At 50.8% G+C, this 22,253-nt stretch overlaps 1 protein-coding gene across 2 annotated transcripts in view; it reads left to right on the top strand.

Moving 5' to 3' along the window:
• The first annotated feature begins 852 nt into the window (after nt 1-852).
• Nucleotides 853-22,253, top strand: part of RAB40C (RAB40C, member RAS oncogene family) — a 38,880-nt gene continuing 17,479 nt past the window's right edge. Inside the window, exons 1-3 of one of the 2 annotated variants that reach the window (XM_054212290.1) lie at nt 853-897; nt 1,118-1,414; nt 21,154-21,214. In XM_054212290.1, coding sequence (XP_054068265.1) covers nt 1,261-1,414; nt 21,154-21,214 — 215 coding nt within the window. In that variant the 5' untranslated portion in view covers nt 853-897; nt 1,118-1,260. Of the gene's footprint in view, nt 898-1,073; nt 1,415-21,153; nt 21,215-22,253 lie in introns of those variants that run through there. The other variant, XM_054212289.1, reaches the window with a different exon arrangement.

Here is a 22,253-nt window from a genome sequence, read left to right as displayed (position 1 = left end):
TGGATGCCCCCCACCACTGGGTCACCCCATAAATGGTTGCCCCCCTACCTATATGCCCCCCAGTTCTGGGTACCCCCCAATCCTGGGTGTCCACCCCACATCTGGGTCCTCCCCAATCCTAGATGTCCCCCACACCTGGATGCCCACCCCATAGCTGGGTACCCCCCCTTCCTGGATGCCCACGCACATGGATGCCCCCCAGTTCTGGATGGCTCCCAATCCTGGATGTACACCCCATACCTGGATGCCCCCCAATCCTATATGCAACCCCTTCCTGGATGCCCCCCACACCTAGATGCCCCCCACAGCTGGATTCCCACCCCACAGCTGGGTGCCCCCCCTGCCTGGGTGCCTCCCACACCTGGATGCCCCCCAACCTTGGATCACCCTCATAAATGGATGGTCCCCCACCTGTATGCTTCCCAATTCTGTGTGCTCCCCAACCCTGGATGTCACACACACACACATGGATTGCCCCCCCATCCTAAATGCCCCCCCTTCCCGGCCGCCCCCCGGCCTCTACGCCCGCCACCCGCCAGCCAGCCCCACGCCGGGCCCCTCCGCGCCTGCCCCAGACTCGCTGTCCCATCATGCTCCGCTCCGGCTCGTCCCGCGCCGCCGCGGCCGCCCCGCGCAAGGCACGCTGGGACCTGTAGTCCACCGCCGCCCCGCCCCGCAGCCGGGCGCGCCGGAGCGGGGCCAGCTTTGACGGACGCGCCGCTGAGCCTATGGGAGCGGCGGTGCCCGGCGGTGGAGTGGGCCCCGGCGCCGCCTCTCCCCCGGCCCGGTCGGGCGCTTCGCGGCGGCGCCAGGAGGAGGCTCGGCCCCGGCGGCGGCGGCGCGGCGCGGCCCGGCCCGGCCCGGCCCGGCCCGGCCCAGCTCAGCTCCGGCCGCGAGGTGGGTGAGCCCGGCCTGGGGCGGGGCGGAGGCCCGGCGGGGCGGGGCGGGTCGGGTCGGGTCGGGGCCTGGCGGGGCTGCGGCGCATTGTGCGGGCGGGTGCCGGGGCTTTGTCAGCGGCGGGGGGCGCTGAGGAGCCGGTGGGGCCGGGCCGCTCTCCCTCCTCCCTCCCCCCTCCCCCTCATCCTCCTCCCTCCCCCTCATCCTCCTCCCGCCGCAGGTCTTCGGCGCGTCCCTCGGCGGAAGATGCGAGGCGAGGCGGCTGGCCGGCTGTGAGCCCGGCGGTGGGTGTCCCCGCGGCGGGGCCGCAGCGCCCCCCTCCCCCTCAGGCCGGCGGAGGATGCGGGTCGGGCCCCACCGCCGATGAGAGGGAGGATGGGCACCCAGGGCAGCCCGGTGAAGAGCTACGATTACCTCCTGAAGTTCCTGCTGGTGGGGGACAGCGACGTGGGCAAGGGGGAGATCCTGGAGAGCCTGCAGGACGGGGCCTCTGAGTCCCCCTACGCCTACAGCAACGGTAAGGGGGACTCGGGGCGGGGGGGCAAGGCTTCCCGGTGCCTGTGCGGGAGGTCACTGCCCGTGGGGGCCAGCCTTGGGCAGGCAGGGCTTGTTCTGCCCTTTTTTTTTTTTTTTTCATTAAGTGGAAGAGGAGTGCGTTTCTCTGCTGGCAGCAGAAAGGCCGTGGTTGTTACCTAAAACCGCCGGGGTCTGACGGAGGGTTTGGGGTCCGTGCCTGCTTTCACCGTCACTGGATGCCCTGTGTCCCCCAGCCCAGCTGGACGTTCCCGAGCGGAGCGCTGCCCCGGCACCCTGCTCCTGGAGCTGAGCTGGCTTCCCGTGGCCCGGAGGAAGCGGGGGCTCTAACAAAAGAACAGGAGCCCGGTTTCCAGGCCTGAGCTGCTCTCGCTCAGTAGCTGGCTACTGTGGTTGGTCTGCCTCCTGCAAACATCAAGGTTTCTAATGGAGCCCATGACAGACCATTAACTACAGTGTCACAAGACCATAATTAAGAGCCAAGGAGCAGCACTATGCTATTTCCTGCATCCCCTCGCTGCAGTTAAAACCTAACACGGCCTGGCGGGGTGCAGGTTCTGGGGTGGTTTTCAATATGTCATTCTTTTACCCCCAGCCTCCATGCAAAATAACGTCCCCAAGGGCTCAGCAGAAGCAAGCCAGTTCAGCCCCTGCATCATTGCTGTAGCCAGGGCTGGAGCAGATGGTGCTCGGTTTTGCCTGTAAGCAGGAGTCTGAGGGAATCGGGTGCTTCTCAATGCTCCGTGTTGATGCTAGCTGAATTTAGAGTGTAAAGGAGCGGCATGGCTCAGCTCCTGACTACGTCCTTGGTCCTCGGAACTACTACCAGTTTGGTAGGGGCTGATGCAAGCAGGCACCTGCTCCACAGAGATTTACAGGGAGGTGGTGACTCAGAAGTCAGGCTGCTTGTGAAGTGAGAGCAGCAAATTCTGGAACTAGAAGGTTGTGGTGTCATTCATCTCCCTGGGTGTCTGTCTGAGCTGGTGCGGTTTGCCTTCGAGGAGATGCTTGGCGCTTTTAAGCTTCCCTGAAGAGAGTCTGTGTCTCCAAAGAACCTGCCTCACCTGGGAGCTGCAGAGCTGCTCCTTGGGGTTAGTGTTTACTGAGCAGAAAGGGATGAGGAGTGTAATGGGGTGGTTGTTTTAAGTGAGGCGTTGAAGTTGGAATTGTGTTCTGATAGAAATGGTTTTGACTGCTGTATTGAAGTAATAAGTATGCTGGCAAAGTGAGTGTGCGATGGGTTCTTTGACACATACATAAAAGCCAAAGAATGGTGACTTTGGCTGTCGCTGTAAAAGCTTTGTCTCTGTACCCACTATTTTATAACCAAAAAAAAAACAACATTTTTTTTCTGGAAAAAGAAATCTCAGTGAACTAATATTTTCAGAACCTTTCCTCATCTTCTGTGGGTAATTGAACTCATTCCTAATTAGAGAATTAGGTCACACACTGCTTTTTCACAGTAATATATGCTCTGATAGTCTTTGCTTCTGTTGCTTCTGTGAAGCTACGCGCCTTTTGGATAATCAGCTGGAATAGCTTTGAAATGTGAGTGAAGTTGATACTGCTGATATTCCTGACGGCCTTGGCAATCAAACTCCCTCCGTCTCCGGCGCGGGTGGGATGTGTGTACTGACAGGGCTCGCTTCTTCGCCAGCGGGCTTTCGCTCTGCCCTGACGGAGACGGTCCCTGACATGAAGACACGTAGATTTTGTGAACAGCTACTGCCTGGCCTCCTCTGGGACATGTGCCTGACGCTGTCCCAAAACTGCAACGGTGGAGTGTTATCTAGAGGCCCTTTTTGTAAATCTTTTATTTCTAAGTGCGTTGTCCTTCTCCTCCTCCTCCTCCCCTCCCAGACCCCACATCCCAATTTGAAACAAGTATTGTATCATCTACTGCTTGTTTGATCTGCCCAGAAAACAGAACTTGCTGTTACCGGTGTGAAACCCAGTATGCTTTAGGTTGATCTTGTGACTGGGACGTCCCGTCTCCAGCTCAGATCCCTAACCTCTGGTGGGGAGGGAAGCAGTTGTGCCCTGTCTCATTGGGGTCTGCTGCTTTTATTGTGTTGGCCAATTACAACTGTTCTGACACAGGTTTTTTGAAACGCGCTGTGAAATGGATTGTCTTTTCAGCTCTGAGACAGCGTACCTTTAAAAGCGAAGCTCTGTATCTTTGCTGCTGCTCTTCTGCCGTACACCTGACCTCTAGAAAAGGGTTTGAGGGATCCCTCTCTTCTCTGTGGGCACCTGGGTGTTGGTATAGCGGGCAACCAAGAGACGAGCAAGCCCTCTTTCTATCAGCATCGCTATTGTGAGCTGTAAGCCGCAGGCGGCCTCTGTTTGCTTGCGTCCAGTGTCTGTCAGCCCTGGATGCAGCATGAGCTGTGTCTGTCTTAAAGCATCGTAGTTGTTTCTTCCCATCCTTGTTCAGGGTCCCTGAGCAGAAGCATCGCTTCTCGACACAGCCTTATAACTTGGCACCTCATACTGCATCAGGCACGTCTTAAAATTAGACACCGTGGTTCCTATTGTGTGTTTAGCAATATCCTTTATTTAAATTGCTGTTAGAAATTAATCTGGTGGTCGTTACTCCCTAGATGCTGTTGGCCTTTGCGGTAAGAGGCGTGACTGATGCCCCTGACCGTTGCTGCACCCGAGCTGCAAAAGCACTGGATACAGAACTTCTGGTGACATAAAAATGGCATTTTGAGGGGTGATACGAGATCCAGTTGTCACCTGTGTGTTTCTTAGTAGGTTCATGCTGAAGTTCCGGAGTGTATCAGTCTCCAGGAGCATCAGGTGAAGCACCCCCTATGCAAAGAACGGGTTTGTTTATGTCCTGTGGCTGGATATTGTCACCTCCCACCCCAGGAGGGTTTGTAACTGAGTTGGACTTAGATTTTGCTTTCTCTTGGCCAGCTGCAAAAGGTCCTAAATTAAGCCATCTTACTAGTATTTGGGTGAAAATCTGGGCTTTTGGGAGAACATTATGGTTTGTTCTTCTGGGCTTTCCGTGTTGTCCTCCTTCCCAGCTTTCACCCACCCCACTCCCCAGATCTGCACTGGTGGAGGCAGAGTGCCATTCTCAGAGCCCCATTGCTACTCCTAACACCTGGAGGACCTCACCCAGGAACCGAAAATCCTGTCTTTCCCTGGAATGCCCTCTCCTCTATCACTCCTTCCTTCTCCCGAGCTACAAGGGAGGGCTGCTCTGGCCCTGGTGCTGTGAGCCGTGGTGGTAGGGCTGACTCAGAACAAAACTGTGTGCCTTACTCATGGATACAACTCAACTACACAGATCACTCATCCGTTCAGTGCTTAAATTGCCCACTTGGGGTCTATCCTTATCCTTCCCCAAATATTGAAGTGGGAGAGAAACGTGTCTGGTCGCAGGGTGATTTTGGACAAGATGTGGTGGAGCTGCGTGTGAACGTAAGGGCGTTGTATGTGACCTGTGAAAGGAAAACAAGGCTGTTCCTCACCTGAAGGAGCCAGGGGCTTTGTCACTACTGTGTCATACATCACTCTCTAATATCTAGTTATTCATGTGCTTGTGCTGAAATGATCTCACCTAGCTGGTTTGTTGGCTTGCTGCAGAAGCCAGGGCTGTATCAACAGCAGGTGAGTCAGGGGAGGGCTCCTTGCATGGGTGCCATCACTGCCAGGTGAGATGGTGCCCTGTGTGCGCCAGAAATAGGGCTGGGGCAGGTCTCACCATGCAGACGTGAACGTGGTGTGCTCCATTCTCGCGTGATGGAGGGCTTTTTCTGAGGCAGGGCATTCCCCCTCACCTGCTGCTGTTCCCATAGGAAAGGAAAAACGCGTGTTAGGGAAAGAGTAGAGCGTGTTTCTGAGCAGATGGCTTTGATTGGAAGGGAGATGGATTTTTTTTTTTAATTTTTTTTTTCCCCCCCTGTCCTCAGCTTGTATTAAGCAAGTGATGATGAGGAAGCCTCATGTCCGCACTCTGATCTCCTTTCAAAGAGCAGGTGAAAGCTGAACTGAAAGCGTTGCCCTGCTGCAGGGATGGTGCTGGGATAAGCCCTAATGCAGTGAGTCCCAGTGCCTTGTTTCTACCCCATCCCTTAGCTGAGGCTTAGAGCCTTTATTTGAGTGTCTTGCTTAGGTGCTCTGTTACCCCATTGCTATCCAAAGACCCAAGGAAATTTTAGGAAAAAGGCAACTTAAGTGCTCAGCTGCAATAGCTACCGATAGGTTTTATGGTTCAGATGAAAACTGGATCTTTCCTGAGAGCTCTTCCCCCGTAGCAGAAGTCCAAGGAACTCAGCTTTTGGGCAGGGAGGTTAGCCCTCCACGGCTTGGTGTCTGTGCAGGGAGCAAGGTCTGGGGCAATGTAGCTCTGTGCCCTTTCCCTGGCGGGGGGGGAAGAGTGACCACTGGTGAGGACCCCCCCAGGCAGTGTTGTTTGCCCAGGGACCTCACCACTGCTGATTAATTACCAGGCTGTTTATTTGAGTGACGTGCATCTTTAGATGTCTTTTCCCTCTGGTTGTTTTTGTGCAGCTGTCTAAATTTGGAAGTCCCTAAGCTGTCCCTTTCAAGGCTTTCTCTACAGCAATTACTCCCCTTAGTCACCAGCATGAATCTAGAAACATCCCCTGTAAAACTGCTCTGCTTTGCTGCATGGCAGCCTTCAAGTTAGTTACTTGCCAACCAGGAGATGACCTGTACCACAACCAGTGTACGCAGGGGTGGATTTCCTCATCTTCCGTGCGACATGGAGGACATGTGAGGGGATGCTCCTCGATGCATCTGCTCCTTGCCTGTCACTTTTCCAGGACTGACTGGGGAGATGGTCTCTTGCGTCTCATCCGCAGCCTGTGTTTTTGCTGCCATGTTTGGCTGGAGGTCCTGCCACACAGCTGCAAAGTTTGCCATCGCTTATTTGCTTTTTGCCTAAACAAAGCCTGCAGCCGAGCAGTTCTGCTTGAAACTTCTGCAGCTTCTGCAAGGACAGGACCTCTGTCAATGCCTGACAGCATCTAACCTTCCCTTCTTGAGCACACAAGAACCAGTTGCTGGGTGTACCTGCGTGCGGTAAAACCTCAGGCGGGCACAGCACCAATGTGGTGGCACCTTCTGGGCATAGCCACGAGAGCTACAGATGTTGAGCAGGGGCTTGAGATTGCAGCTGAGTGCTCATCCTGGTCTTGCTGCAGTGTGTCAGGGCTCTCTTTGGCATCAGCGGGAGGGAAGCCTTGATCCTGGTGCTGCTTCCCTGCTTCTGCCTCCTGCTCCTCCTCTTCCTCACCTGGCCGGTTTCCTGCTGCCTTCCAGAGCAGCGTTGTCCCTGTCAGTGGTAGACCGGAGCCGTCCGGTGGGGGTGGCCTGCTGTTCTGGATGCTGCATGCCACTGGAAACTGCTGTTTGTTTGCTGGCATGACTGTATTAATTGGAATAATGTTTTTATTTTGAGGTTTTAGCGCTCTGATGTGAGGGGGATTGAGGCAAAACCTTCTAAGCGCAGCCTTGCCATCGTGTCCTGTAGTGGCCGCAGAATTGTTCTGTGGGGAATGCTTCAGCTGGACCCTACCGGGCATTCTGCTAGAAATCTCTTTCAGTGGCTTGCAGAGTGGAGAGTGGTTGTTGCAGCAATTCCCCCTGTCTGCCAGCACTTGCATTAGTGTCCTTCAGGGACGTTCACTTCCCTGTCATTGGGGACGCAAAACTGATCTCATTGGACCAAGCTTTGGCTGAGGAACAACTCCAGTATCTCGTATTTCTCCAGCCTTTGCTACTTATCTTTTGTGCAAAAAATATTTCCAAACATACAGTGTTGAACCTCCCTCTCTCCTTGATGTGGGGCTAATGAGCTGTGGCTTAAACTTAAAATGAAACCAACCCCAAAACATAGCAAACAAACAAAAAAAAAAAACCCTTGAAAACAAAAACCAAACCCCAAACTGAGTGCCTGGCAGGTTTTGATATCTTCAGCTGTCTTTCAAGTCAGGATTAAGGATGCATAGCACTGCAGGAGGGTTGTTTCAGGGGGGTTTTGGTTTTGTTGTGTTTTTCTAAAGCTGGGGAGTTATTCTGCAAAGTTCTCGATTGCACTGAGCAGTTCCCGCCACCTGTAATCCCCCTAGATAAAAGCTTTGCTTTTACATGGCTGTGAGTATGTTTCTGACCCTTAAGCGCACAAAGGTGATGCGAACAGAGCAGTGTAAATCTGAAAGGGGTGGAATGTTCGTCTAATAACCGGGATTAAAAGTTTCTCTGTATTTTTTGCTCTCTCCAGATCCCGTGATGGCATTGTCCGCTTCTGTTGGTGTGCGGGGTTTTTTTGTTTGGTTGTTTTGGTATATAAGCCGCATAGGAAAGCCCATGGAAAATGTCTCCTCCTCCTCCACTCCGTCTCCTTCAGCTTTTGTTTCCAGCTGTTCCCTGGCATGTTTTCCTCCGGTGGCCTCCCTCTCTCAGAAGAGCAGAGCATCTTTCCCTTGCACTTGAAAATAGCTACGCTGCGAGCTTAGCTTTCGGAGCTGAGGTTTTATAACCTTGCTTTCTAAAATCACATTTTCTTCCCCTTTACCCCTCGCCTTCCTCCGGCAGCCCAGGCTCAGCCGAAAGGAGCGGTGATACAGCAGCATTATGTCACACCGGTTTCTATTTGATTGCAGGCAGAGGAGGAGGAAGGGAGCTCCAATGTGAAAACCTTCGTCTCTATTTTGCTAAACACTTTGCTGTGAGTTGGGACTCACCTGAAAGGGAAATTTCCCTGGGGCGGAGACAATCGTGGCTCAGGGCCCCCCATCAAAGAGCTCTCTGGTTGTTTCTGCAAAAGTTGTAGTAATAGTACGGTTGCAACATCAGCTCAGAGATTGTTTGTTCCTATAGGGCTTCTGTTTGCTGAGAGCTTTTTTTACATAGCCATAGCTTTTTAGATTTTCTTCCTCTTTTCTACATCCTCTGTATCTCATTTCCATCACCCCATTGGGAAACCAGACAATATTATATCATTTTAAAACTTTGACACCTGCTCTCCTATAAATGTAACCCTGAAGTGATTAGTGGCCTGTATGTGCTGTGCAGTGCTGCAGCCATTTCAATATCAGGCATTGAATTGGGACAAAAATCCTCATCCAATTCAAAATATTTGCTAATTAAACAGTCAGTGGTTAAGGAGGAGACAGGCAGAAGGGGACACTGAATGGCTGTACCTAACTGGCAGTTTAATAGAAAGTGCTATGCATCTCTGGAATAATCTCCTAAAGAAAATGCAGATTTTTAAAAAAATTCTTTTTAGAGGTGCCATTTTACCTTATATTTCAGCCCAGCTTCTGAGTTCCCAGGCCCATTTGGGGGTTCTGTCGTACCACTTTCCTGTCTTTGCAAATGATTGCTCTCTGGACACCCTCCCGGTCATGTACCCAGAAATCACCCTGTCTTCTGTTTCCTTCTGTACCAGTTTTAGCAGCAGCAGGCTGGGGGCCAAGTGGACAGGAGACCTAACTAGATTTAAAAAAAAAAACCAAACAAACAAAACCAAAAAAGTCCACTATTTGCCTGTCCTGTTTACTTAACCTGAAATCATCTCTTGTCCCAAGAGCTGCTATTTTTCTTATGTTGCCAAACTGCTTAAGTAACTTGATAGTAAAACCTGTACGGGACATGGTGCTGTGAAATGCCTCCTTAGGTTGAGACGTGCTCATGTCCTTGTAGGTGTCATCTGTATTGCAAGGTTAAAATTCAAGGCTTTTTTTTTCTATTTTAAAAAGGCAAAATGCTGGCTTTCTCCTGGTAGCAGCAAAAATTGTGCTTCAGAGTTGCTGCCGGAGTAGCTGGGGTGAGATCTTTGTCCTGCAACAGCTGTAGGTGAGGAGGAGGAGAGGACTTCAGAGGCTCCAACTTGGGCTGAGAACAGAAAGTTTGAAAACACGATTTTGGGCTGTTGAGAGCCGCTGTGGAGCCACTGCGAGGCGACAGGCTTCGTATGGGCGGGTAGAGGGGTGCCTGCACTGCTGGCAGGGCCAGCTGGTCCTTCATGGGCCAGGAGTGCCCGGGCTGAGCGCACACAGCAATGAGTTGTAGATCGGGTCCCTGGAGATTTTTTGTTATCGCTGGAAACGGCACACTGAAAGGTGAAAGCAGTGTTAGTGGCCATCCTGATGCTTCCGGCGTGGGGCACGTGATGCAGCAAGACCAGATTCAGGTGGCAATGAAATTCATGGTGAGTGGTCTCTCTGTCACTGCTGCGGGAGCTTTGTAAGTCCCGTGCTTGGCAGGCACGTGGTGCTTTGCCCCTCTATGCCCAGCTGAAATGCTGTACCCTTCTTTTTGGGTGTACAGCGTCAGTCTGGAGACAGATCCATTGTTACTGGCTGCCTCTGTGTTGCAGTGTGACCCTTGAAATGGCAAAACCTGGAGATGCCAACTGGCGTTGAGCCGTGGGGTGTGGATGGCAGTGGGGCTGCGGGTGGGCGTCCCACCGATCAGAGACTGCTGCTGTGTGCATCCGGAGGCTCTGCAGGATCCCCAAGTAGGACTGCAGCCGTACGCAAGGGCCCGGTGTGCACCAGGACTAGGCTTCCCACACACAGTGGTGCGTGCCTCAGCCCGGTGGTGATGCCACCAAGGTCTGATGCTGACAATTGATGAGAAGCTCAACATTCACTGGCAACATGCGCTGGCAGCCCAGAACCCCCCCACAGCCTGGGCTGCATCCCCAGCAGTGTGGGCAGCAGGGCGAGGCGGGGGGATTCTACCCCTCTGCTCCGCTCTGTGAGACCCCCCTGCAGTGCTGCCTCCAGCTCTGGGGCACCAACAGCAGAAGGACACGGAGCTGTTGGAGCAGGGCCAGAGGAGGCCCCGGAGATGCTGGGAGGGCTGGAGCCCCTCTGCTGGTGAGGACAGGCTGAGAGAGCTGGGGGGAATCAGCCTGGAGAAGAGAAGGCTCTGGGGAGACCTTCGAGCCTCTTCCAGTACCTAAAGGGGCTCCAGGAAAGCTGGGGAGGGACTCTGGATCAGGGAGGGCAGCCATGGGACGAGGGGGAATGGTTTTAAACTGGAAGAGGGGAGATTTAAATCAGATATCAAGAGGAAATTCTTGGCTGTGAGGGTGGTGAGCCCCTGGCCCAGATTGCCCAGAGAAGCTGTGGCTGCCCCAGCCCTGGAGGTGTTCAAGGCCAGGTTGGAGGGGGCTTGGAGCAACCTGGTCTGGCGGGAGGTGTCCCTGCCCAGGGCAGGGGGTGGCACTGGGTGGGCTTTAGGATCCCTTCCAACCCAAACCATTCTGTGATTCTGTGAATTCCTACATATTAACCTGCATCTTGTTCAGAAGCGTAAATATGGATGGTTCACCTCGGCAAGGCCAAGATATTGAAGGGATTTTGGACAAGTAATTGGATTTTTTTGAGGGTTGGGTTTTTTTTTCTCTGTCTCCAAGTGTGTCTTGGTTTTTATATGGTAATCCAGCAACAATGGAGTTTGTTATGGTGCCCTGTGATTTTCCTCATAGGCTGTCTTTGTTTCTGCATGCAGCTGTATAGTTTTTATGGAGAACTGAACTGCAAAGCATGAAGAAACTCTTTTGTTTGGTGTTGCTTCTGTGCATAAAATCATTCTTGATTTTCTTCTAAAGCACAAATCCACTTAACATCCCCAATTCTGGACTGACTTTTGACTGTTTCTGTGGCTTCCCGGGTGTCCAGTGAAATTGTTCGAGCTTTAGGAACAGATTTGCTTCTGGCTTCAAGTGCTGTTTTCAGATGCTGTCATCATCCTTAACTGAGCCCAGAACAGAATTCCTCTGTGTGAGGACCACGTAGCTGCTGAAATGCTGCTGGGGTGCGGAGCAGGCAGTGGGCAAGTGAAGTCTTCTGCAAATCTGGGCTTCCTAGAGGTCTCCAAATTAGTGTTTTGCTTTCGGCTGGTTACAAAACCAAACAAGCAATTATTTGTCCAAGATCCCCACCTACAAGCCCTCAGCTGTGGGTGAAGATGCCTGGGAACAACCTGATGCAAGCAGCCTTTTTGTGAAAGGCTTCCAGAAAGCACTCTCAGCTGACATGAGGCAGACGTGAGTGGAAGATGGAGTATGTTTTTTTTGGGAGAAAAATCTACAAATTTGGGTACCTTCAAATAACCAAAAGGCATTTGTTTTCCCTCTCTTTCTGCCTGTGTCTTCACGAGGTGCTTGGCAGGCTGTTGGAGGTATCACGCAGAGCTGGAGTTGGCAGGAGCTGGTGGGACGTGCTGAGCTTCGCTTGGGGAGGTGGGCTCCTGGCCCCGCACGTGGGGCTGAACCCCTCGGCTCAAGGCAGCTCAGACTCATCCGATAATAATCTGAAGCTCCTCGGTACCTCCCATCAAGTTGTGCAGCACGAGTGGATTTTGTGTTTGATGAGCTGGAGATGATGAAGGCTGGAGCACATGGCTGACGTCTACGCCTGTCCCCGGGCCAGCACCGTGCAGCAGCAGCACTGGTCTCCTGCATGCCCAGCAAGAACCGAGGCCTCTTGTCCCTGTTCCTAAGGCTCAGCTACAGCACGGAGGGAAAAGCATGTGATTTCTCATCCTCGGCTCCAGCTCTGCAGGCAGGAGCAGGGGGTGTTTTGTGGCGATGCTGTTCAGGAACTTTTATCACCCTCAAAACAAAGAAGTTACACCACCGAGGTAAATGCTAACACCAAAAGACATGGACCTGCGGTGAATCCACCTTTGATTTAAAGTATCTGTTTTGTTGACCCCTGTAGTTGATGGAGATAATTTGTTGTTTGTCTATCTGAAGAGTAGGTAATTGAATGCATGACTCGAACTGATGAGCTCATGTGTTGTTTGGAAGGGATTTTTTCCGTGGCTTACAGCTCTGAGCTGACTCGCTAAATTGCTGCCGTTAATGTGCTGTTGTACACACTTTTTAAGGTCGGGTGACTTCACCAGTTGTTATTTGAATAGCTTGAATTCACTTTTTTCATCAGCTAGTGTTTATGTGCTCCTACCGCGTTTTTTATGAGCGATTTAGTATCACTTACAGATGATGGAGAAAATAACTATTCCTCTAATAGGAGCTGCAGTGGAAGGTAACGCATTAGTAGCGTCTTCTATGTACAGATGCTTCTGCCTGTTCTTTAAATTACGTGAATGGGAGGATCTTGATACCTGTGTCTTTAGTGCCTGCGTTGGTTGGGTGCTGACCCCAGCAGCTGCCTCCTGCCGAGGAACAGCTTTGGGTGTTGCACTAGTACATTTTTCGGTGCAAAACCTGTTTGCCTTGAACGTGCATTCAACAGCTGGCGGCTCCTGGCCGGCTGTAAATTCCATCCCCATCTGCCTCGTTTGACTGGAAATGAAATGACAACTCTTTCTCTGTCAACTGTTGCCCACAAGTGAACAATTCTGATATGAGTCTTCAGGCCTGGCTGCCCTTTTACTCACAGGCTGGTGAAGGCATAAAAAAAAACCCCAAAATCAGGCATTTTGAACTGCACTCATAATGCGTCCTGGCTTCATATTCCACTTCGTGGAGCACCTTGGCTGCTGGACTCAGGAGCTGTAGGTTGACATTTGATCACCATCTCACCATAAACTGTTTGGCTTGGTTTGAGCAACACAGGGTTAACTTCTCTCCTAATGCTTGGGAAAACTGCACTTTTAGAAGACTCTAGTGTCTGAATTTGTGAAAATATTTCCTTTATAGCCAGCTCTGATCTGTGGGATTCAAGGTCTCAGTGTTTTCAAGCCTTATCAGGTGCAGGGATGAGGAGGAGCGAGACCCAGGCACTTGACCCAGGCTGGCCAACAGGATTATTTCATACCATGAATGTCACATTCAATATAAATTAGAAAGTTTGCTGAGGGGTTCTCTCTCTCTCTCCCTTGGTGACTGTGATTCTGAGGACTCCTTGCCCCGGTGCCGAAACCCTGAGCCCTTCCCTTCCTCCTGAATCCACAGTGCTTGCAGGGTCCCACATTGGCTATCCCTGTCTGGGAGTGCACGGCTTCTGCTGATGGAATGGGCTGAGTATAATTCTTGTATATCTTATATTAGTATCAGGATCAATACTGGTTCTTTAGTATTGTTAATTATTTAGTCTTATCCTATAAAATCTATTTATATTTCAACCTCGTGTTTCCTTGTTTTCCCTGATTCCCCTTCCCAGGTGGGGAGGGGTCATCAGGTGGTAGGTATTGTCTAAACAACAATAAATTGTTATGGGTTTTTCGAACCGTAACACCATTCTTAAACTAAAAGGTGCGGGATATGGGATGCAATGAGAGGGAGCATGTGAACACGGCGATGGGGGGTAATAACTGTTCTCTTCTTGTGGAATACGGTTCAGCCAGAAAATGAGTCCCAGGAGGGCAGTGCCCACTTTGGTCTGAGTCTGTGGAGTTGCCGGTGAGTTTGTTTGGCGCTGGCTGTGTTGCAGGAACGTGCTGTGGAGCTCTGCGGGAGTAGCTCTGTCCCCCTTGGCCCTGTATATAGCTCCCAGTACCCCACCAAGGCTGGGCACTGGAGAGGGCTGCCAAGGCCGGGCCTAGGGAGGTCTAGGGCATCTGTGGCGCCCAGGGACTTGGTAGAATAAACAGTCATCTTTGGGTACTGCTCGGTTGTTGCTGGCATTTGGGATAAATTAATTTCTGCGCTAAGGGCTTGCAGCTGAACTAGAGCACAGAAGGGCTCCAGTTCTGAGGTCTGTTGTACAGGCAGAGGTGCAGTCACTGTACTGGGTTTTGCACAGATTAATTGATTGGGTTTTCCTCTTTTAGTCCAGCTGGAAGGTTTGCACAAGCCCTTTGGAGGGAGAGGCAGGGACCTTTCAGCAGCTTGCGTCTTGTGCGCACACAAGTAAACTGACTGCTCACTTACGTGATTAAAAACCTTCCCTGCACATCCCCAAAGATGCGCCAAGGGACCGTGACAGGCTGGGGAGCCTGAGTGATACCCAGCCAGGCTCTGCCAGCCCCACAAGTGGGTCTCAGAGGAGGGGACGCCCTGGCCAGTAAGGGACCACCAGGGAGGGGACTGAGCTCTCGTGCATAGTTTAAGTTCTCTCAATTCACAGTTGACTGTGCTGTTCTTGCTGGCATCCACAGCGTTGTCTGAACTGGTGATAAAGGTTTAAAACTAAATTTACCCACCTCTGCTTAGCCATGAGTCTCGGAGTCCTTGCTGCTGAGAGGCTTCACTGGAAATTCATTCTTAATGTTTTCCTGTTGCAAAAGGGAAGAAAAAAATTATTTGCAACACATTGACCCATTCTAATGTGTCTAATGATTACCACAACACTTGGATTACATATTCTTCGCAATTTGTCAGTGAAGTCGGTCACACTGGTGGGGAGGTATTCTCAGGGCTGCCCCAAGAGAAACAGAGTTTGCTTCATCCTCCTGACGGTGTTTGCCTGTTTTATAATCACAGCATGCCTTTACATTTATCAGTTATGGATTTGCCAGCTGCTGGCGGAGACCTGCATCGCCTTCTCCCCAGGATCCTCTTGAATGCCATGCAGCGCGGCCAGCCTTTCAGAGCTGGTTACTCAACTTCACAGCAAAATCTCAGCAAGTTAAATATTTGATGTGTATTCTCTATTTTCTTATTCCAGCCCTGTGCTCTCCTCTCCTTCCCAGCAGTCGCTGGTCCATGTGGCATTAAATCTGCAAGCCTTTAAGAAGATCTTTTAAGAAGTCCTAGACCTTTTTCTGGACTCGGCAGAGATGATGACCTGTAGGAAAACAGAAGAGTCTGGGGGTGGTCTGGGGGAAAATCCAGCATTTTCAGTTAGACAATCGTGGCGTGGTGGCTTTGGCTGTACTAATGACAGTCAAAAATGAAAGTCTGTCACCAGGCTTGCTGGGTGATATGCTGCAGTGGTGCGATGGGTGTTTCTGGTGGCTTGTGAGCCAGCGTTAAAATTTCCTAGTAAAGCAGAGCGTTTCTCTAGGGCTGCTGGCACATCTCGCTTATCAGCCCTCCTCTTGGGACTCAGATGCCATCGTTATTGGAAGAGCTGCAGAATGGAGCCACTTTGGCTTAATTATGTCTACAGATGAAATAACAGTCTGACAAAAAGCAGCGTTAGTCAGATAAGTAATAAAAGTCTCCTCAATTTATCTTATTTTCCTATTTATATAATGCATTGAGTGAAGGAATGACCTTGGCTCATCATCATTGTACACCTCAGGTTTTGCCTATTGACCTTATGTATCACTTTGCAAATGGGTTGATTGACTTCTTTTGAATTATAAATAAATGAAACTCAGTTGAATTTAATGTAAAAAAAAAAAAAAGCGGAGGTGGCATTATATAGTGCACATCTGTAAGCTGGGGGAACTGATTCTATTTTTAATGAGGTCCAAATAGTGTGCTCTGGTTTTTGTTGTGGGTGGACTAACAGAAAGTGAGGTGGTGGATTCCGAGCTCCCACAAGCAGAAAACAATCCATTTAAGAAATGAGGTGGCAAAAACATATTTAGCCAGTCTGATTCACGCAAACTGTAAATGACTTTGAGTGATAAGTAGGGTGTCTCTTGGAAGGAAAGCAAGCTTGTCTTAAAATTGTATCAATGTTTAACTTGAGTGCGTTGATTTTTTTTTTATTATTATTTTTATTTTCCCTTGGGTAAGAGATTTTTGAGCATCACCTGGAATGTCTTCTGCCCCAGATTTGTGGATGAATTATGTTCTTCTTAGAGACACCGCAGATGCAAACTGGAGATGTAAACATCTCCTCAAAGGCCCAGCCTTCAAGGAAGGTCGCAAGAAAACCTGCTGATGGCTTGCTTTAACACGGGGCGAGTCCCTTCATCCCTCTGTCACAGAGCGATTCCTGGTTGTACCTTTTTGATATTTGTATGTGTGCGGTGAAGCTGTTGGTTGGGGGTTGGATCATTGAAGCATCTCTGCAGGAGGACGCTTGATTTGGACCAATGACCTAAAATGCTGCATTGGCCCCAGCATCACGCTGAGAGCTGGAACCACTCGCCCCAGCACCAAGTGAGGATCACCTTGGAAAGCTGGAGGAGGAAAAAAACACATGCTGCTCTTGCTGCTGTGAGGTTTTGCTCAATCTGCCTTTTTTTAAGGGGAGCCAGCCCTTCTGGTCCCCTGCCCAGGCGTTAGGGCAGAGTCAGCTTGAGAGTCTGCAACTGCAAAATCGTCTCCTTTTCTCTAAAACAAAGACCTACACAAAGCCAAGAGGCTGCTGGGCTTACAGTAGTAAATATTTATAGAGCCTTGTGCACTTGAGCTATTTAAAGCAATTTTCCTGAGATATTAATCTGTTTAAAGGGAGAGCCCAAGAGTAGCATGAAATCCGTATCTCCGTTGTCTTTCTAGCTTTCCCAGTGTGACTTCCAGTTCCAGGTACCTGCTGCCTCCTCCACTGTGTTTTCGATGTCTTGCGGAGCTGGGGGTTGCCTTTCTCAGAGCCCTCAATTCACAAGGGGAAGGGGGACTGACAGCCTCATACAAAGTAGAACCAAGCACTGGAAGAAAATTGTCATTTCTCTTGGAGGGGTTTTACTTTTCCTTGTCACATCAGGTGTAATCTTTTGGGTGAAAGTTTTAATTAAGGTTGGATGTAGGGTTTTTCGGGTCATATTGATGCAAAAATGTGCTGGGCTCTGCATGAGTAATTTGGAAGAGATCAGAGTTTCCTATAACACATCCTGACTATTCCCATGGGAAAATGGCTTGCTTTCTTAGGTTTTCCTTATTACCAATTGGCAGATGAAATAAAGGTTTGGAATTCCCTGGAGTCTTGCCCAGGAGCATGAAACCTGGCTCTGCAGCAGGGAGTTGGGTGTCTGACACCAGGCTTGGTGACAGCAGATCACTCTGCAGAGCACCTGGTGCCAGGTCGGCTGGAGAAGTGGGGTTGGGATGGCGTCAGCGTAAGCGTGAGTCTAAAGCAGGACTGGAAAAATAGCAGAGGAGTCGCCCTGAATGCTAAATTAAGAGAGCAGCCCAGACTTGTTTTCCCAGCCTCATTCATTTTGTTGCATCATGCTAGAGATTGGTCAAGAAAGAGATCTGTTGATATAAAATAAGCTTTAAACAAGGCTGTTCTCTCTTCCCCCAGTGCCGAGGACCCTGAGGGCCAGGCAGGGTTGCAGAGGCAGATGTGTCCGTGGCAGATGTGTCTGTGTCGGCTGGTTTGCTGGTGCTGCAGGAGCCCGGCGTGGGGTTTGTCGCACCCTGTCACCCAAGCCCAACGTGGGGTTCATCGCATCACATCCCTTCCAGGGCATCAAAGCACGTTCTGGAGCAGAATAAATGTCAAGTCTCAAAATGAGCTGTACTTGGCTGTGAGCAGAGTTGATGCTCAGGTGGGGGAAACCCTGGCAACTACAGAAATTAAATTTTAAAAACTTCCCTTGCCCTATTGGTGTCCGAGCTGCCTGAAGTGACGAGGCAGAGGAGCAGCCCTGGGGTGGCACGGCCACGGCAGGCTCTGCCACCGGCTGTCGCACTGCCAGCAGCCTCTGTGCAATGGTGGCATCTAGTGGCTGCTGTGGCCCTCTGTCCCCAGGCCCCTGGGACAAGGGGGAATCCAGGGCTGAGCCAGAGCTGTAGGCTGGGCCATGGAAAGCCAGCTGGGCGGCTCGGCTTCTTTGTCAGCTGTGAAGGGGGAGTGTGTATTTGGTACAGCTTGGGAAACTGCGGGGTGTTAAGCGGAACCGAAATAGTAAGGTACCAGCTGTGAGGTGGCCAGTACTGGTGTTAGCCACTGTGGCAAGTCCCCCCATTTTAAGGGCATCTGTGGTCAATGTAAGTTTTCTAGCAGCAGTGAACCATGGCCGTATGATGTTGTGTGCAAGCTTTAAAGGGAGTCCTCTTGAGCTGTCCTGATGGGCCAAGTGTTTATAGAAGACGGGAAGCTGGAATTTTTTCCAAAATGTTGCAATTGTGCAGTTTTTGTCCTTGTCAGTGAGCTTGTAGGTGGAGTTCTTGCTCAAATACCTTTTGTAAATTTAGCCCCTAGTCCTAATTTGGGCGTGTGCAAGTTAAAAAGTGCAACCCTTTGCTCCAACCCGTATTTCCAGATACTGCCTGAATGCTGACTGTAGCCTAGATTAAAAAGTCGAAACAGGTCTGCTTTTAACTCGAGTGTATATGAATTCCTCAGGGCAGTTTCGTGGGAGTACCGCAGGGGTGTAATGCTCAGAAAGGCCTTTACCCTTCACCTCCAGCTCTCTGATGCAAAGGAGAGAAGTTCTGCACGAAGTCCCGGACTGCCCAGAGGCCAGGCAGCAAATCCAGTTGACCGGCAGTTGTCTGAAAACATGAAGAGATAGATTTGGCACTTTCCTTTCTCTGTGCTTTTGCGTTCGGCATTTGATGTCAAGTGTGGTGGGCAGGAGGTGCCTGGTCTCCCAGAACCCAGCATGGAGCATCCTGGTGAGCTCTCTGAATTTCCCGCAGAAGTGATGGGCTGCCTGTCCCCTGGGAAGGGACATCTGCAGGGGTGAGGACAACCGTGCACCTTCTGCTTCCCTCTCTCCACCTTGCGTACCTTCTCTTCCAACTGTAGACATCACTGTGGAGGATGTGAAGGACGTCTGCCTTGCCTCCTTATGTTCCCTGAGCATCTTTGGAGTGAGAAGCAGTTGCAGCAGGAGCTTGGGCAGTTTTCCAGTGCTGCTTTCTGCCAAGTTGCCCGCTTTGGTCATGGCTGTATTGTTCTGCCCAAAGACCGGCATTGCTCTGATTTAAAGTCTGTGGTGTCGTTTCAGATGGGCATGGAGGGAATGGGTATTTAAAACATTGCTCTGGTGACCAAGTCATGTGTGTTTGTGACGGGCAACTCGTGTTCCCCCTGCTGGGGATATGGGCTGGGCAGTTCGTGAGTGTTGAGCCTAACAAAGGCATTTGTGGGTTTGTGTGTTTGGCGTTCCCATCAATGAGTTTTCTGCCAAGCTGAACCTTTCTGACTTAAAAACTGGTAGTCAAGTGATTCGTTTCACCTCAACGGTGGCATTTTTGGAAGCACATGGCCTCTGTGCCCTGAAAAGAGTCTTTATTCCCCCTCCTTGGTGCTTTCATGCAACCGCTCCATCCATTGGCCTGGGCACAGAGGGTGTTGAGGACGTAGTGCTTGCGGGGAGGTCTTGTGCCTAACGAGAAATGGGGCAGTTCTGCATGGAGCGGAGTCTCTGGGGATTTTACATCTGAAACAGAGCAGTGGGCTTAATTAGCCTCTTCCCTAACGGCCCACCAGCCTGTGCCAGGAATGATCTTGGCTCAGGAGCTGGAGGGGGAGATGTCTGGATGCTCCCTCCTGGCTTGCTCCCACTACTGCTTGCCTTCCCTGGGGACGAGGGAGATTTATATCCGCCTGAAAATAAATACTTGCCTCTGGAGGAAGATAAAATGTAAACCATCTATTTTCTGTGATAAAGCACTGGAAATAGTTGGAATTTAAGATAATTATCTTTATTGCTTTTTATAGCACCCTGTGAAGGCTGAAATCTAATTTGTTTGTCACTAACAGGGAGCTCCTGCTGATGACTCAGAAAAATCCATTTGCTTTATTGACAAACTTGTCTGTTTGGTTATCGGGGAAGTATTCTCCTTGCAGGAAAAAGGAAGTACAGGTCGTAACACAACGGTGGGTTTTTAATATAGATTCAAAGTTTGGTATCTGTTGGCGAGGGGAAAAGAATAAAGTTGATCTAATCAGAGCGAAGCGACTCTGCTTTATTAAAGGCGACTGTAAATTAGTTTATGCTTTAGTGGGCGTTTAGTGGGCATGCAGTAATGGTGCACGGTGCTTTGTTTAAGCAGCTTCCATATACTTGAAGCTTATTAGCTGGGGCTTGCGGAGAAGCTGCTTTTCCTGGGCACCTGGTGCCCCTTGGCCATTGGGAGCCCAGGCTTTGGGGCAGGAGGTGGGAGGTTCAGTCCTGCCTCTTCCCTCCTGTGCCCGGGGCCATGGGGAGCGGCTGTGTGTTTGGCTCCGTTTGGACGTGTTGCTTGCAAGTGGAGTTGCACCCTTTTTTTAAACAACTTCTCTGTTTAGATGCGAGGCAGGGTGCCAGTTTTGAACAAACTCCTTGTGTATCCAAAGGTGCTGAGCACCCTTCGTGCGAATGAGTTGCTTGTCAGCCCAGCCCGGTCTTGTGGTTTTGAGGGTCTTCTGCTGCTCTGGTGCTATGGCCCTATGAAAAGCAGTTGTCTGTGCCGTGCTCTGAGCTGTTGGTAAAGGGGGAGTGCTTTCTGCTTTATCCAACCCTGGATGACACGCACCTCAGAGCATTCTCTGGACAGGCTTTCAGCATCACCCGCCTCCCAAAATGTCCTTTGGCTGTTTCAGGCGATGCTGTTTGTTGAGAGGTGGTGGGTCTGCAGGCTGAGTTAGCAGAGATGCTTCTCAATTGTTCATCTCTGGCTCACCCCCCAAAAGTCTGTAATTTAAAGCTATCGCTTGCGATAATCCTACAAACCACTGAATCTCCTATAGCTCAAGACCTAACAGGTTTTATCCAATAATGCAGAAGAAGCAATATAGGAGCTGACTATATTTGTAGGGAGGAAGGATAGAGCTCCGCAAGGGTTAGCTTTGCCTTGAACCAGAGGTCTATTTCTATCAATCTCTGTAGCCCTCCACAAACACTCAATGCAGCAAGGGGGAGAAAACATCACTTTCTGTAAACATGAAATGATGGATCTGGATGGGCAGAGCATGTTTCTTGTCCGTCTCTGAAGACCTGCTTCAGTGTTTGCTCAGCTTTTTATTGGTTTCCTTTCAGGAATTGACTACAAGACCACTACTATCTTGTTGGATGGCAGAAGGGTCAAGCTGGAACTCTGGTGAGTGTTTCTGAGCCACTTCAGCTGCGAGCCCGGGACCGGTGAGCGGGGGCTGTGGTGCTGCTGGTGGGATGCTGTACCAAGCTGCGGGGAATGCAGAGCATTCCCAGGCATGTGGCGAGGCTTGCTGTCTCTCCTTACCACTCAGTCATTCTAGCAAACCAGAGCCCTTTCTGTTAATCAAGTAGCACAAAGAACATGCTGTTCTGCACAGGAAAAGTCCCATTTCAGTCTTTCTCCATCATATCTGACCGTGTTTCCATACAGCTCTCAATCACTGAAGGAACAATACTATTTTGGAAGTAATACTGGATTTTCCTGAAATCCTAGGATGAGAAATATAGACAAGAGAATAGGAAAGTTTGCCAATGACACAAAGCTGGGAGGGGTGGCTGACACACCAGAAGGCTATGCCGCCATCCAGAGAGACCTGGACAGGTTGGAGATTTGGTCAGAGAGGAACCTTATGAAATTCAAGAAGGGCAAGTGTAGGGTGCTGCACCTGGGTAGGAATAACCCCCTGCACCAGGACAGGTTGGGGGTGACCTGCTGGAGAGCAGCTCTGTGGAAAGAGACCTGGGAGTCCTGGGGGACAACAGGATGACTGTGAGCCAGTGATGGGCCCTGGTGGCCAAGAAGGCCAATGGCATCCTGGGGGGCATCAAGAAGAGTGTGGCCAGCAGGTGGAGGGAGGTCATCCTCCCCCTCTACTCTGCCCTGGGGAGGCCGCACCTGGAGTGCTGGGTCCAGTTCTGGGCTCCCTGGTTCAAGAGGGACAGGGAACTGCTGGAGAGGGGACAGCAAAGGGCTACCAAGATGCTGAGGGGACTGGATCACCTCTCTTATGAAGAAAGGCTGAGGGATTTGGGTCTCTTCAGTCTGGAAAAAAGACGACTGAGGGGGGACCTTATCAACACTTATAAATACTGAAAGGGTGGGTGTCAGGAGGATGGGGCCAGGCTCTTTTCAGTGGTGCCCAGGGACAGGACAAGAGGTAATGGGCACAAACTTGAGCATAGGAAGTTTCACCTAAACATGA

This window comes from Rissa tridactyla, chromosome 8 (genome assembly GCF_028500815.1).
Source record: "Rissa tridactyla isolate bRisTri1 chromosome 8, bRisTri1.patW.cur.20221130, whole genome shotgun sequence".
Taxonomy (NCBI): domain Eukaryota; kingdom Metazoa; phylum Chordata; class Aves; order Charadriiformes; family Laridae; genus Rissa; species Rissa tridactyla.
The sequence above is the reverse complement of the archived record's forward strand: the minus strand, read 5'-3'. Positions and strand labels throughout refer to the sequence as shown.